This window comes from Prionailurus viverrinus, chromosome D2 (genome assembly GCF_022837055.1).
Source record: "Prionailurus viverrinus isolate Anna chromosome D2, UM_Priviv_1.0, whole genome shotgun sequence".
Classification (NCBI taxonomy): Eukaryota; Metazoa; Chordata; class Mammalia; order Carnivora; family Felidae; genus Prionailurus; species Prionailurus viverrinus.
Genome location: NC_062571.1, coordinates 20,837,183 through 20,853,481, shown reverse-complemented (window position 1 = coordinate 20,853,481; position 16,299 = coordinate 20,837,183). Strand labels below are relative to the sequence as shown.

The 16,299-nt window shown below is 36.4% G+C and overlaps 1 protein-coding gene across 3 annotated transcripts in view; it reads right to left on the bottom strand.

The window, feature by feature from the left end:
• BICC1 (BicC family RNA binding protein 1) overlaps window positions 1-16,299 on the bottom strand; it is a 295,442-nt gene that overhangs the window by 170,812 nt on the left and 108,331 nt on the right. For all 3 annotated transcript variants that reach the window (XM_047825734.1, XM_047825731.1, XM_047825733.1), the window contains exon 2: window positions 15,655-15,701. In XM_047825734.1, coding sequence (XP_047681690.1) covers window positions 15,655-15,701 — 47 coding nt within the window. The remainder of the gene's footprint in view (window positions 1-15,654; window positions 15,702-16,299) is intronic.

Below are 16,299 nucleotides of genomic sequence, written 5' to 3'. Positions count from 1 at the left end.
AGGAATAACAGTATTTCTAATAGTAATGAACTATCCTATTGCATGAGAACTGAACACCATCAACACCACCACAAGAAAAAAATGAAAGAAAAAAAAAAACTCCACTAAGGGAAGAAAACATTTACTGTAAAATGTAAAAAATATAAACATGTTTCAATAAACAAATGAAATCTTTTCTCAACATAAGAATCCAGAAAGTAGTATCCCCAAATAAAAGTTATAATCATTCAGTTCTAAACTAAGAAGAGTTGCCAACAGTATTATGGTTTTTTTTCCAAGCAACTAAAATCATGGAGTCCCATCCCAAAATGATAAAACCCTGCAGCCTTTCCTTAAGCACTGACATGGAAGGGTCGCTCTGAAAAATCACATAATCTCTCACCCAATGCTTTTAAATTTCAAATGATTTGAAACTGTTCAATTTAAACTGATTTTAACATCAAATCTATGAGGAATTGTCCCCATTTTGTAAGTAGGAGAATGGAATCTCAAATGACAAATGACTTGCCCAAGTCATTTGTTAATGGGCTGAGATTCAACAGATCTCATGGCTCCTGATTTAGTGTTCTTTTTAATACTGATCTCTCTTAGTTGTTTCACTTGCTGACTGCTTCAAAAGGAAGCATGGCATGGCATCAAATCAGGGTAAAGAAAAAGGGATAAAGAGGAGAAGGTATGAAGAAATATACAATATAAGCACCTCTGGAACATTCAAATTTTAAAGACTATCATCTCAGACACGTGCTCCCTAAGAACCTCCAAAGCATCTTTTTTGTGTATGTTGGCAGAGTGGGGAATAAGACAGTTCTATCTCTTATTGCTTTGATCTGTTTTAAATATCAATATTTAATTTACTGTGTTTTTCCACTAACAACAAAGACATGAGATTTTTATTTTTCCTGATGAGCACAAAGATTTTTAAAAGATGTGACTTGTCAGTGTAACTAAAAAGAAAAACAAAAACAAAAACAAAAAGAAAGATGGTGAATTGAGTTTCCTCCCACGCTTCAACAATCAGACAGTTATAAGACTTGGACAAATTGCTTAAATTCTCTAGGCCTTTCCTCATTTGTATGCTAAACTAGGAAATCTCTATGGTCCCTTTCAGTCCTACAATTTCATTCATGATTCTAAGAAGTTACTCAGCTCCAACCATGCACACAAAGTAATGTGTTAGGCCCCAAAATACTTGAGTCTCTCATCAGAAACTAGTTGGACTATTAGTATACCAACTCAAGAAACAGGACAACAGGTAAGCAAATTAACTTCTCAATAAAATCCAAAGTGATGCAGATATATAAATACAACACGTAAACAAATGAAAACTGTCAATGTGCGATGGGCCAGTCCAGAGGATGCCACAAAATGGCGGGACTTTTAGCTATACAACTGGAAAGGTCAGAGATCAAGATGAGAAATGACTTTCTAAGTGGGTGATATTTTGATCTATAGCCATTACAGTCAAGAATGATCATGGCTTGGGGGTGCCTGGGTGGCTTAGCCAGTTGAGCTGCCAGCTTCGGCTCAGGTCATGATCTCACAGTTCATGGGTTGGAGCCCTGCATCAGGCTCTGTGCTGACAGCTTGGAGCCTGGAGCCTGCTTTGGATTCTGTGTCTCCCTCTCTCTCTGCTCCTCCCCTGCTCATGCTCTGTCTCTCTCCTTCAAAAATAAATAAAAACATTAAAAAAAATTTTTTTTAAAGAATGATCATGGCTTGGGGATGCCAAGAGCTGATATCAACCAGTTAAAATTATGAAACTGGAATGGTTTGAGGAGCAATGGGAGACAAAATTAAATAAGTATGAAAGAACCAAATATAATTAATATTCAGTGCCAAAGGTGGAAAGCTAGCTTTATCTGGGAGGCAATGGAGAAATGTTAAAGAAATTCAGAGCACAGATATAAAATGATAACAGTTGTGTTTTAGAAAAGAATCACATACTCTGAAATGATTTACACTCTCATCCTGTCATGAGGCCCACTGAGCAAAAATATTTTTTACTAAAAGTAAAAATATACTTAAAAAATATTTTTTAAAAAGTATAAACTATATCACGTCCAGTCCCAAAACACATCTTGGTTTTAAAAAAAAAGAAAACAAAAGAAACAAAAGGAATTTCCAAATGATTCACAGATTGCTGAATTCTGTAGACTAGATTTTCCCAAAAAAGTTTTTCATCAAATTATATTGTGAAGTGCTGCATATAAGAGATTTACCTAACAAATTCACAAAATGCAAATAACTAGCATATTAGAGGCTATAAGCAGTCTCACAGGAAAGAATCTTTTTAACTGTCCATGACAGCATTCCTCAAAACTTATCATGGAACTTTTAAAAATATGATACTTATTAACATAATGCAGAACTAGTGTTTCACAGTACACCCTCTTGGAAATAATACCAATAAATAACACTTAGTCCTAGGAAAATGATACTCAACAGAAAATGAAATCTATTAGTAACTGACACAAACACACACAAAACATACAATTACTTCCCTTTTATCAGCATTAGAGATCAACATGAATTTATAATTTCTGTTTGCACTTGTCATTCTCCACATCACTGGTTCCCAACTTTGGCTGTATATTAAAGTCGCTGGCAGCTTAAAAAAAAATTACTAATGCCCTAGCTTTACTTCCAGAACAATTAAGTCAGAATCTCTAAGTTTGAACATCAAGAGTTTTTAAAAGGTCCTCAGGCAAACACACACCAAGGACAGTTAAGAACACTGCTATAGATTCAGTTTACCAACACTAAAATGGCTCAGAGTTTGGGAAATGAGAATAGGAACAAGAATTCCAGTTAATTCAACTAGAAAATCTATTCCTGAAAAACTGAGTATTGGCTATATTTATTCTGCATATGATACTGGATCTCAAATATTCTATTTGTTCATCATTATGTTGGTGGTTTCATGCTAATACTACAGAATGATAAATTGATAGTCAAAGATTTCTTTAAGGATGTCTTTAATTTTATACAAATAGAATCAAATTTTCTATTGTTTGCCAAACTTGAACTGTTGGTCTCAGAAGTTTTAGTTTGATTTCCATAAAACACAGCCAGAATTAAACTGCAAAACCAAAACTCTTAACTGTCTTCCTGAAAAATACATTTTTAAAAAAATACGTATCAAAGAAGGTTCAGGACTTACTTAAATGATTTTGTTTTATAGCCATCATTCCAAACTTAGAAATTTTATCACCCAAAATGCAATGAAGGCATTACAGTAGTCAAAGCATAGTTAAAAACTCATCTTCCTGGGAATGCATTTATCATCCAGGAAAGTAGTGGGAAGAAGAAAGTAATAACACGTCACTAAACCCAGCACTTACAAAGAAGTCAAAAGTTGCAAAACAATTTATATTGCAAAATGTGTAGTTATCTTTTTAAATTTCATCATCTTTCAGTAGACAATGAATATAGATAACAGGATCTCCTAAATTTAATCTGAATTTCAAATCCTTCTACTCACCCTCTCAACCTTTCACTTGGATCTGTGTATAACTAACTTAGATGAAATGATATGATGATATATATATCACTTTCAACTCATTTGATTTCTGGACCATATGTCAGAGAAATGGTCTCCCCATTCTTTGTTTTACCTTTGCAAAGGCACTTAGTTGGTTCTTTCTGTCAGGAATGACTTTCCATTTTGCCTCCATTAAGACACTGAAGTCATGAAATCACAGGTCTGGAAGACATTTTAACCTAATCTAATCCCTGCTCTCTGTCAGAAATTTTTCCACAAAGTCCTAATCTAATCTTACCCAATATACTCAACATACTCATTTCACCTATCCCTCATATCCTACTCAAACACTTTCTCCTCTAGATTGTGACCTTCTTAAGGACAGAAGCTATATGGCCACCTTTTCCCTCTACAGTCCTGCACATGGACGGTGCCTAGCTCCCAGGGAAGGCAGTAAGTATCTCATGAGTGGCATCCTATTGTAAGGCCAATACACAATCATTCACTCTAGCCCCTTCTTATAAGCATTTCCCCCCTTTGCTTGAAAACCCTTTGAAGGTGGTAATTATTTCTTCTTTAGCAGTCCCATGGACCCTAGAAGACAACAGGAAAGTTTTTAGATTCACAGATTATGAGGTAGCTCATCATATTTTTCACGTATGAGAGGGATACTAAAGTGGAGTGGTACTCAAATGAGAAGAAACACATATCCATGTTCCCAATAAGTACTGAAATACACTATTTCCTCAATTTTGTTAATATCTCCCTCTCAAGGTACTGACTGAAGACAAGAAAACAGGCTCTCCAAACCTGCAAACCTAGGGAATATACAGAGCTTCTCAAACAGCACCCCCTGTTGACTTACAACCATTGTCTTCAAAGATCTCATAGAAAAATTAACAAGAAGTTCTATTTAAGAAAACAACTTCAAACTAAGTTAAACGTTTTCTCATTCACAGGGGATTAAGGTTTCCTGGTAACTCTCAAAGTAAACAGGCACATGGGAATTGAAACTGGGTTTGTTTTTCTTTTTTCCCCTTAAAAAAAGTAATTGATGGTGAAGTCAAGAAAAAACTGAGAAAGCAACACTAAAGGTTCTATAGATTTGCCAATAGTTGGTTTCATCTCTAAATTCCTTCGCTCCCCACCTATCATCACTTTAACCATTAAGAAGTAGAAAATTTGAATGACTGACCGATATTCTAGGGTGACCAAAGTACTAAAAGTAGTGCATGCTAAGAAAGAAAACACATATTTATTTACACACTTCTCCTAGCATTCTGATTACATCAAACAAAAGAAAAAAGAAAGGCTATGTAACCTATTTTTTTTTTACCACTTAAAGTGTAAAGACAGCTCTTTCAAGAAGGAATTTATACCCAAAGAAATAAAAAAACTACAAAAGAACTAGTTTAGGATAAGCCACAACTGCTAAACATACAAAGTAAGAGAATAACATTCAGAGGATTTAATAATTTAATTCAAGGATCATGTTACATAAAGAGATGTAAAGTAACAAAAAGTTCTTCTCAACCATAATTAAGAACAGAAAACGTTTCATGCTGTACTAATCCCTCTGCGTGTTGGCTGACTACAATTTCCCACAAATGGTATAATGTTGACTGAAACAATATTAATGTTAATGGCCAAGAAGAAGGAAATCCCACAACAAAATCTTTTTGGAAAACAGGGACAGCACAAGCTTTTTCCACCTAAGATATTAATAGTGGTGACCTTTCCTTGAATAATGCTGGCAACTGACTAGCAAAAAGAAACACCCTAAAGAAGAGTACTATTCATATATAGTACATATATAAAGAGTGTTCATCATACACTGGTGTAGTGGTTTTTTTTTTTTTCATGCTTTAAACACACTATGGTATTGCTGCTATATACATAGTTTAGTGGCAGGTTTTAAGAAAATTTCCTTATGCCTCATCTAAAGAGCACTGCTCCTTTAAAGATAAATTTTTTAACATTTATTTATTTTTGAGAGAGAGCGACAGAGCACAAGTGGGGGAGAGGCAGCGAGAGAGGGAGACACAGAATCCAAAGCAGGCTCCAAGCTCTGAGCTGTCAGCACAGAGCCCGACACAGGGCTCGAACTCAGGAACCTGAGCTGAAGACGGATGCTTAACCAACTGAGTCATCCAGGCACCCCAAACACAAAATATAATTGGAGCCATTCATTGAGGAGTTAAACTACTCTACACACACACACACACACACACACACACACACACACACACACACCAAATTTTGTTAAGTGTGAATGCCTAAACCTTTTGAAGAGAGGGCAATTGTACAATTATTCAAGTAACTGAATGGCTTTTATGCATTTTAATCCAAATCTTGATTACAAGGCCTCACTATTTCTCAACTACATCAGAAGGGGTGAAGCTACAAGTACACCTACAGATCAAAATCTAAGAAGCAGCACAAACTGCCTGCTCTCTGTAGGGGCTCTCTCACTTCTGGCCTATCTGCTTCTCTCTCTGGCTTTTGTTCCATGTTCCCTTCTGTGGATGGGCTTCTTCTGCTTACTCACAGCTGCTTCTCCCTTATCATTCCAGCTTTTAAATGTCTAACTCAGTCCCCCTGGATTCTCCCTCACCCCGTGCTAACATCATGACCTTTCCCATTCTGTTCCCACTATCACTCTGGGTCTTAGTTTCCCAATTTGTTAGAGATTAATCTCATTAGGTGAGTTTTCAGAGCCCATCACACTGGTCATGGCCATCACTGGATCCCACATCTAGACCCATCAGTGGTGGCTAGATGAGCTGGGAAGCAGAGTAAGGTAGTACAAAACATGGCTTGCTCCTCTTCTTTTTCACGGTAGGCTACGTAGGAAGGCAGGCATGTAATGAAGTACGATTCAGACATACAAACAAGGTTAAGGGTTGAATTCCCCAAAGAATAAATTCCAAAAATAATCTACCTTTTCTAAAAGAAAACACAAAATATTAAACACATCAAGAAAAAAGTTGTTCTTAAAAAAAAAGAGTCCCAAAATTCAAGAAAGGGCTGATTCAGGAGATTACAACAAACCATTATTTCAAGTTTTATAATAGCAAAATATCAGAGATACAAACTTCACAACAACCAACTTAATGTGATTTTGAAATCTGATTAAACAAGGTATAAAAGACTACAAAATCCATGCCATTTATTTTACTGCATTAATTTGCCTCCAGCCTTTTAGTTGTCTCCTCTCATGCACTACAACAACCCTAACTCAGAACCCTACCTAGCAAAACTTGTAGCTTGACAGAACTTCTCTCAACTATAGAAGCATATAGCCCAGCCAAGAGGGTATAAGAACTGCTGATTTAAAGAAAATCATTAATGTTTTACTAACAGGAGTCAAAAAAAAAAAAAACCAGTCAAACAAAGTTGGAAAAGCACTCTTCAAGTGAGCTGCCACCAACTGGCTGCCTGACCTTGAAAGAAAAATCAATCCAAGACTAATCAGAGCACTGTCTAGAAGAAAAAAAATGCCATCACCACATCCAGCTTTAAAATGTGCTAATTCTTCTGTGAGCCCATTTTAGGTCAACAAAGTTTAAGCTCTTTATTAAATATCACGGCATTCACTTGAGTCACACTAAATGGCACTACAATGACCCCATCAATTTTATGGACTGTAATCCTTCCACTGAGTCCTTTACTCTAGAACAACCTTGAGTCCATAGTGAAGAAAGAAAATCATACAGGAGTTCTGACTAGTGAGTCACAGAAGCCAGGTGAAACCTTTCAGAGAGATGCCTTCTATAGTTCCATATGCTGGCCACCATAATGGCCACATCATCTCCAAGCCAAATGTTAGGTCGAGAGAGTAGAGTGAGAGACAGAGCAGTAAGCAATACCTAAGTGGGCCTTGACCTGCCAGTCTGAAATCAAGTATCTTCATTTTATGTTAGCATAAATATTAGCTAGCAGTGAATTGGGGCCAGCCTTTCTTCTTCAATTGGGTGAAGAATAGCAATAAATGCCAATTCTTCATGTCTGTACCAATGCACAGCACCTGAAGATTATATAATCTTTAGCTACTTGAGGATCCTATCAATATCACAGATATTATGGCCTCACTATAAAGGTACAGGGTATATCCAAAATGTTGTACCCAGATATCACTGTCAGATTTAAGATGGAACACTGATCCTGCTCCTGAAAGTGAAGAGAATGGTGAGAGGTCTGAAAATTAAGTCATATGATAAATCAGCAACTAAATAAAATCCAACTAAATAAATCTTTAGTTGGAAGAAAAGAAGGCATAGAGATGTTGTAAAAAACCATCTTCAAAAAATTTTACACCTCCAAATAGCAAAACAAAAACAAATGGGGAGAGCCTTTCTAAAAAGTTAGCATTCACTAAAAATGATGTGCCATATATATATATATATATATATATATATAGTACAACTGTTGTGATACAGAAGGAACTTCAGTACTTGATGGGAAGCAGAACCAGATGACTTCTCAGACTTCTTTCACCAAAATACTGTATATGCTATAAACTGACAATTCATGCATCCATGAGCAACCTCAAACTTTTAGCAATCATGATTTGTTTTGCTCCATGAGTTGGTAGTGGCTGATCTTGGTTTTAAAAGTATTAGCTGTCCACTGCAGGAAAGTAGAGAGAAAGAATAAAAATGAACCATAATCTCACAGCCAAGATAATCAATGTTAACATTTGGCATAATTCCTGCCCCAATCATTTTTCAAGGCATAAATGTATGTAAGAAAATTTGAGTTAAGCTATACGTTTTGTCCTGATTTTTGCATTTATATGATCATTTTCTCAAGTTGTTAAATATTTACCAAAAAAAGCAAGATTTTTTAATGCCTATCTAGAAATATAAAGTTTGTATATAGCATATTAGCATATTTCAAGCATACATTAGGCACTTGGGTTATTTTTAGTTATTACAAATATTATCACAATGAATATCCTTTTAGATTGATCTTCAGACACATCTCCAATGATGCTGTATGTATATACAAGACTGAATTTGTCTTATGCTATCTTAGATATAAAAACAATTTGAATCATGTGACAACCAAAGGACATAATTAAATATACACACAGATACAGACTACCACAGCAAAAGTAAGTCTCCTGTGACGAGAACTAATCAAACTTAATCCTTCCTCAAAAACAGGTAATGCCACTATCTTGAAAAACTGCTTCTGACCCACACAAATATGCTTATATCCATTTTTTAGTGTAATTCTGGCTTATCTGTATAGTGTGAATATTGTCCTGAAATCTTAGTATCAACCATATATAAAGAAGTTTGTATCGGGGCGCCTGGGTGGCTCAGTCGGTTAGGCGGCCGACTTCGGCTCAGGTCACGATCTCACGGTCCGTGAGTTCGAGCCCCGCGTCAGGCTCTGGGCTGATGGCTCAGAGCCTGGAGCCTGCTTCCAATTCTGTGTTTCCCTCTCTCTCTGCCCCTCCCCTGTTCATGCTCTGTCTCTCTCTGTCTCAAAAATAAATAAACGTTAAAAAAAAATTAAAAAAAAAAAAAGAAGTTTGTATCTCAATATTTTAAGAGAAATGCTGACAATTATAGGAATTAAGGACTTTAATCCGTTCAAGGAGAACATTTTACAAAATAATACAAAAGCCTTTTTTTTAAACTAAGACCAATAAATCATTTACTAGACCTTTCAATTGTAATTCTACTCCAGGTATGCTGAGTGTCACTATTTAATCCAGAGTCCTGCCTGGTGACCCTTCTTAAACAAACCTATGTTCATGAATTCAACTGGATTTTCCATATGACCCAATGCTTTGAGTTTGGTTTCAAGAAGAAAGAATATTTTTACTGGAAAAACCTAAACTCTCACCAGCTACTGATTTAAGATTATTATTCACTTAAAAAAAACTGTGGTAGTAATTAGGGCATATTGACTACCATCAACATACATTTTACAGGAATCTTAATGACATTCCCCATTCCATGGTTGCAGAAAGAGGAATAAAAAACAAAATACGGTTTTCATAAAGCAGTTGTATGAAATGGCAGCCAGAAATGAAAGCCAAAATACAATATGATGATGGAAATCTACAGGTAATTATACAGCATGCTACAAATATGGGCCCAACAGCTAAGCTTCTCATGCCAGATAAAACACCAAGGCAGACTTGAGAAGACCAGAAAAATGGATGATGAATAAGTCACTGAGATGGTCCTTTTCTTAATCTTTTCTCACTCACCTTTATCTGCTAGACAGAAGAGAGAGAAAATTATGAGGCATAAAAATAGGATTGATTCTTATCTTTGACAACTTTCAAAAAGATAACCAACCTGCTTTTAGGGGTTGTTCCGTTTTTCTAAGCCTTATACATGGTCAGTTATCCTTAGTTAGCCAGTAATAGGAGAGAACCATGATGACAAATTCTCTCACTGAAACTCACTCTCAGGGCCACTCATAATCTCTGAACATTAGCTTCAAGGCTTAACTGTCCATTAGTAATGACATCCATTAATGATCACCTTTGCATAAGATTAGAACCAACACTGTAACAGCCCTCTCCACATATCTTCAGAACCATGACACCAAATACTCACTGAATACACATCTTTTCATAACATTTGAATTGTGAGCCATATTAAAACATTATCTATAAGATTAGAATTTTAAAATATCCCAATTTTACTTAAATCAAATGTCAAGGGCACCTGGGTGGCTCAGTCAGTTAAGTGTCTGACTCTTGATTTCGGCTCAGGTCATGATCTCAAGGTTTATGGGATGGAGCCCTGTGTCTAGCTCAGCACTAACAGTACAGAGCCTGCTTGGGATTCTCTCTCCCTCCCTCCCTCTCTCCCTCCCTCTTTTTCTCTCTCTCTCTCTCTCTCTCTCTGCCCCTCCCAGCTTCTACATGCACACACTCTCTCTCTCAAAATAAACAAACATTTTAATTAATTAAATTTGATTTAAATTGTTTAAGTATAAAGTCTCAGTGTTAGAGAAAGTATATCATGTGTGACAGTTAATTGAATTCATTTTTAAATAATTAAACCCAAACTTATTTCTATTACCAGAGGAATATGATCTATTCAACATACACAAATAATGACCAGTCAAAAAAGTAGAAGCAATTCTTTAATTTCTGCCTTAGCCCCCGCCCCAGTAAAAAGATTAAAGAATTCCTCATATAAGATCACCTGAAACACTCATTTGGTAGAGGGAAACAAATACTCCTTCCACAATTTTCCCCCAAAGACAACACTTCCTACTTTCCAGTCTCAAATGACAAAAGTAATCTGTTTGAATTAAAAGGATGAGTTTGAGGGTACTAAAAATACACCACATAAGCCACCAAACAGTATCTTATTTATGTTAGTCTTACTGTTAGCTCTCATGAAAAGCCATAGTTTATGGGTCATTTTTCCAAACTGACACATTTGAAGACTATAAAAATATCCCTACATTAAAAATGTGTGATGTATACTTTGGGGAGAAATAATGTATATAACCTGATGCAATGGAAAAGTTGGCTTTCAATTATGATGCTGACTGGATTTAGTCTTCTTCGGCCATTGGGACTCAGGATTCCTAAATAAAGCATGGTGCTTTGATGAGTCACATTTGCAGCACAATCACTACACTCATCCCCACCTAATACACTGTAACACATTTTCCCCTCCCAGATCTGGCCATAGTTATTTCACAAGAAAAAAAAAGCACTGATTAAAAGGAAACAGGACAGACAGTGAGTAAGCCATGAACAACTGCCCAAAGAGCTGTAAAAATCCTGGCAGAATCATTTCCATGTGTTTCAATTAAAGTTGCCATGAGAGGTGGAAAACGAACTAGAGAGAATATTGATAAAGTTGTATCCATTCCCTCCCTTTTGTAAGTATAGTTAGAGCCAAAGAATAAAAAGTACAATTATTGGAGATCTTGCAAAGTATTCATACAGGAAAACATTTGGAATGTATCCAATGAAAACATTCTGACTTATAATTCCATCAGCCAATCAGAGAATATTTTTGAAAAGCACTTTATATGCATTTTTAATATACACAGAAAAAATGCTAAGGGTTTATAAACAGTAGTTCTCTTTCAAGGATGGGATGACAGATTACATTTTTTTAATCCTTCTTGTGTGTTAATTACAGATTTGTTCTAGACAATTTAGAAATGACTTGTAATAAGGAAAAAAAACAAATTTAGTACAAACGACTAGGCAGTTAAATATACAGAGGAAAATGTGATAAATAACATTTACAGTTTTAGCAATTTTTTTCTAATTATAGTAAATTTTTCTACAGAACGATTTCCTCCATTAAGAAGTGTTTATAGGTTGAATTGTGCCTCACAAAATTTCTTATGTTGAAATCCTAATTCCCAGCACCTCAGAATGTGACCTTATTTGGAAACAGGGTGACTGCAGATATAATTAGTAAGATGAGATCACTGGGGTGAGCCCTAATCCACTGTCCTTATAAAAAGAGAAAATTTGGATACAGAGACACACACAGGGAGGATGCCTGTGAAGACAAAGGCAGAGATAGAGATAACACATCTACAAGCCAAGGAACACCAAAGATGCCAAGCAACCAACCAAAAGCTCAGGGAGAGGAATGGAAGAGATTCTCCCTCACAGTTTTTGGAAGGAACCAACTTTGTTGACACCTTGATCTTGGACTACTACCTCCTGAGCTGTCCGACAGCCAATTTCTGCTGTTCAAGCCACCCAGGTTGCAGTACACTGTTACAGCAGCCCTAACAAACTAACACAAAAGGTTTCAAAGCACACCACAGGAAGACATTACACTTTGACCACACACAAATAGTTTTGTCATAACTATTGGTCTTCTGGTGGATAGTGCTTGCAAAATCAATCCTCTTTCCATATGCTCCTCCTCCCCCCTGTCCATTGCTACATTTAGGGAAGGCTACATAACTAAGTTTTCTCCTTTGGAATATGAGAAGTAACATACACCACATTCAGGCTTTAAGACTGGGGCACACCCCTTCATACTCTTCCTCTTTCTCCCAGCTCACATCTGAACATGGCTCACCCAGATCAACCACAAAGATGAGATCCATGCCCTAAGGAGTAGCAGAGCTACTTCTTAGAAGGAATGTGGGTCTTTAACTGACAGCATGGGACAGAGCCACCCACGAAGCAGGAATATGCTCCTTACAATGTCACATGAAAGTAAAGGAAATAACTCTGTTCTTTAAGCCACTAAATTATTGGGTTTCTCTGCAATACCAGGTTAGTCTTTTGCTCTAAGAGAGCATCAGGGGAAATAAAATATTCCTAACACATGCAGTAAAATAGCATATAGAAAACCAGGTAAATCTCTGAAACAATAAATGTGACTCTATAGGAGAAATTTAAGTATAAACTGCTACAGCTCCAAATCTGAAACAATGTATGTGATGATCTTAGTAGTCGTTAAGCTACAATTGAAAACCTTTGAGGGAATCTGCCAATCCTTATCCTTAAAGGTTTTTTTTCTTAATGATATTTTAAATTTATTTTTAATTTCAAATATTTTCATGAGAATAGATTTAGTATATGATTTTACATATATTTTAATGGTACAACAACAACAACAACAACAACAACAACAAAGTGACATATAAAAGTCTCATACTCCTCCAATCTCCTCTCTAGGGAAAGCCAGAATAAAGATAGGAAGGTAGCCTTCCAGACTTAGAGGTTATAAAATAATAAGCGTGGTCAAGTTTTAAAGTCAACTCAAGAGAGGTTTTAATTTGGGTTTGTGATACACACCTAGAGTCAAAACCAAAACATTTTAATAATAAGCATATGGAGCCTTCATATCTGCCTTACTCTGAGAAAAGAAAATTAATTTCCCACAGATGCTAATGACCAGCAATGTGGCCTATTTCTTGTTCTGAAATTCTTCCAAAATGCCATTACGTGAAACTGAAATACGTGTGAAACTAGAAGCAAGTTCTTGGAGAACAATTCCATACTTCTCTATTACTTCATTCTACTGTAGATGAACCACAGTGTCTACTTCTGTCTGGTCAAACACTGAAAAGTACTCTTCTGGAATTTGGGGTGTTTGCCTTTTATTAAAGTTACAGGTTTTTCTACCCAGGGTGTTTATCCAAATCCTGTATGGACACTTATCAGGAAGACACGCTATTGAACTAAAGAAGAAAATGAAGAGATGTAAATTACTCCCATTTAGTTATTCAGGACCTCATTAACCTGTGACCAAGGATGGAATCTATGATTCCAATTCGTGGTTTGGTGGACGCACACATGTTCCTGGATTCAAACATGTGTTTCTATTTAAACTGCTGGAATGTATATATGGCTCCACAAAGAGTGATAAATATAGCAAATCTTCTAAGAATGAAGGTCCTTTATGACCATATACACCGTATTTTAATTCAGCTTTGAAAATGTCTCAGTCACACAAAGCTCAACAATCTGCTTTCTCCATCTATCCACAAGTTAAAGAACAATGAAATAAAACCCTTCCACAGATCACATCTATCTGCACCTTTTCAGTCAACCCAAGGCAGATCTGTCATTTTTGCTATGTGTCTTCTTTGTTCTTCCTCACGGCAAGCCTGCCTTAGGTAAAAGGCGGGGCAGGGCATTCTGAAATGCTCAGGTACTGATATGTTGGATATTAATCACTAAGAGATAATGCCAAGTAAGGAGCTTCTGGTATAGTACAGAAACTTCAACGGCCTGAGCCTAAAGAAGGGCTGGAAAACTATTTCTGCCAGCACAGCATTTTTAAATTTTAAAAATTTAACTCCCTTTTGAAAAGGGCCCCCCCACTCAAATAAGGAACTTCATCATATAGGATATCATATCTCACCATGAACTATGAATTCCTCAGATGTCATGTGTGCAAGCCAAAGGTCTGAAGTGTGAATGCCACAGGAATCCTTCCACCCCTGTTTAGCCTTCTTACATTGTGTTTCTCTGCCTAGAATGCCTTCCCAAGCCTACCTCTTCTCTTAACTACTACTCATCTCAGGAACTCAAGAAATCCTTTCTCATCTTCTAAAGCCCCAGTCAAGTGTTTAACCCTCTATAGCCCCAGACTCTCCTGCTATTTATATGAATATTGTCAGACACCAGACTAATTTCTTTAAGGCAGAGACTATGCCTTGTTCGTTTTAGTCTCTTTTGTGTGTGGAATAGAGCAAGTGGTAAATAAATACTTTCAGAATGAAGAAATACCAATACAAGCATCGGCTCTGAAAATATTTGCTTACATATTCCTGGAAGAGAATGCAAAAGTTAGCAAACAAAACATGTAGCTCACACAGAGGCAAGAGAATAAAGAGGCCATAAAAGGTCACATCTGGTTACACACAGGTTGATTTTTCCAAAGGCTGACGACCCTCCCCAGCGTTATTTAACTTCATCTATACTTGCTGCTTTATTTCACTCCAGGACACCTGTATATATGTTTCTACATACATGCTTTCTGTATCCCAACAACAAAGACACAAATATAATAAATCCAAATAAATGAAAGAAGAACATGCACTTGAGTCAATTTCTTTGAAAGGACAGACATCTTCCCTTATATAAAGCACTTATTTTAAAACAGAGCTGACTAGAAATAATCAACTGCTATTCATAGTTTCCCATATTCCTTTTTCATCAGGTCCATTCTCATTTCCCTTTGTTATATATGACTAGCCAGACTGGCTTCACTGAAACTCAGAACTCTCAGAAGACAGGGACAGATTGAACATGGTTACCAAGAGTGAGCAAGCAGGTCTAAAGGTGCATCTTTTGTCGATTATATTATCCCACCTGTGGTCATGCTTACTGGAAATGAGGAAAGCTGTGAGGGATTCCTCTCCATGTCTCAGGTCAGGTATGTATAGGGGTAAAAAGAAATAGGGGGCAGCAGAGAAAGAATATAATCAGGACAGCCCACGTGGCAGCCTTCATTGCCTCTTTGCCTCCAAGCAAACATGTCCTTAGATTTGCTCAGGAGGAGCAAGAAGTTAGAATGGCTATGTCCCAAAGAGCATCTCACCCTTTCTTTCCCCTAAACATCTCCAGCTGTCTCATGAAAATCTATTCCCCTTCAAATGGAAGGGGAGTTTTTAGGAGTTTTGAGTATAGCCACTGCAACATGCTGATTTCTCCTTAATTATCACCAAGGCAGGAGTACAAAGCAACTTACCTTCTGAAAAAAGTCTTCCCCACTTTTGCCTTTTCCTTCAGCAGCAGCTGTAAATAAAAACATACACATTTAAAATAGTTTCTTTTTCAATCTCTGTATTCAAAAACCTCTCAAGTATCAGGTATGAGAATACAAAAGTAAGCAAGATGCCATTCTTGCTCAGTGACTGCCAGAACAGGCTTCATTTCTGATGCAAAGCTGGTAAAAAACAAAACACTAATCCATTCAATTATACATCTTTAGATAATTTCACACTTTTTTGGGGGGGGTCTGGAAGATTCAGGTCTCTCTTTTCACACATTGATGATTATAATCTCATCCTTTCATAGTTAAGGAACTACATGAAGAAATGCAACTACCAATATAACCAACTATAGTGTTCTAAGCACTTCCTTTTTGTTCTATGCTTTGCAAAGACTATATAATCTACTTGAGTTTCAGCTGGCATCATACTACTTCAATTCACACTTTAATTCACATTTATAAGATAAAGACAAAACAACATGAGGATTAAATAGTAATAGTGAAGGTCACAGACAACAATAAAACTTCATGGGAGATTAATTAAAAGGTCATTACATTTGAACAAATTGTTTTTATATGTAAATGGTAGCCTATAAATACATGAGAAACCCAGTTTTCTAC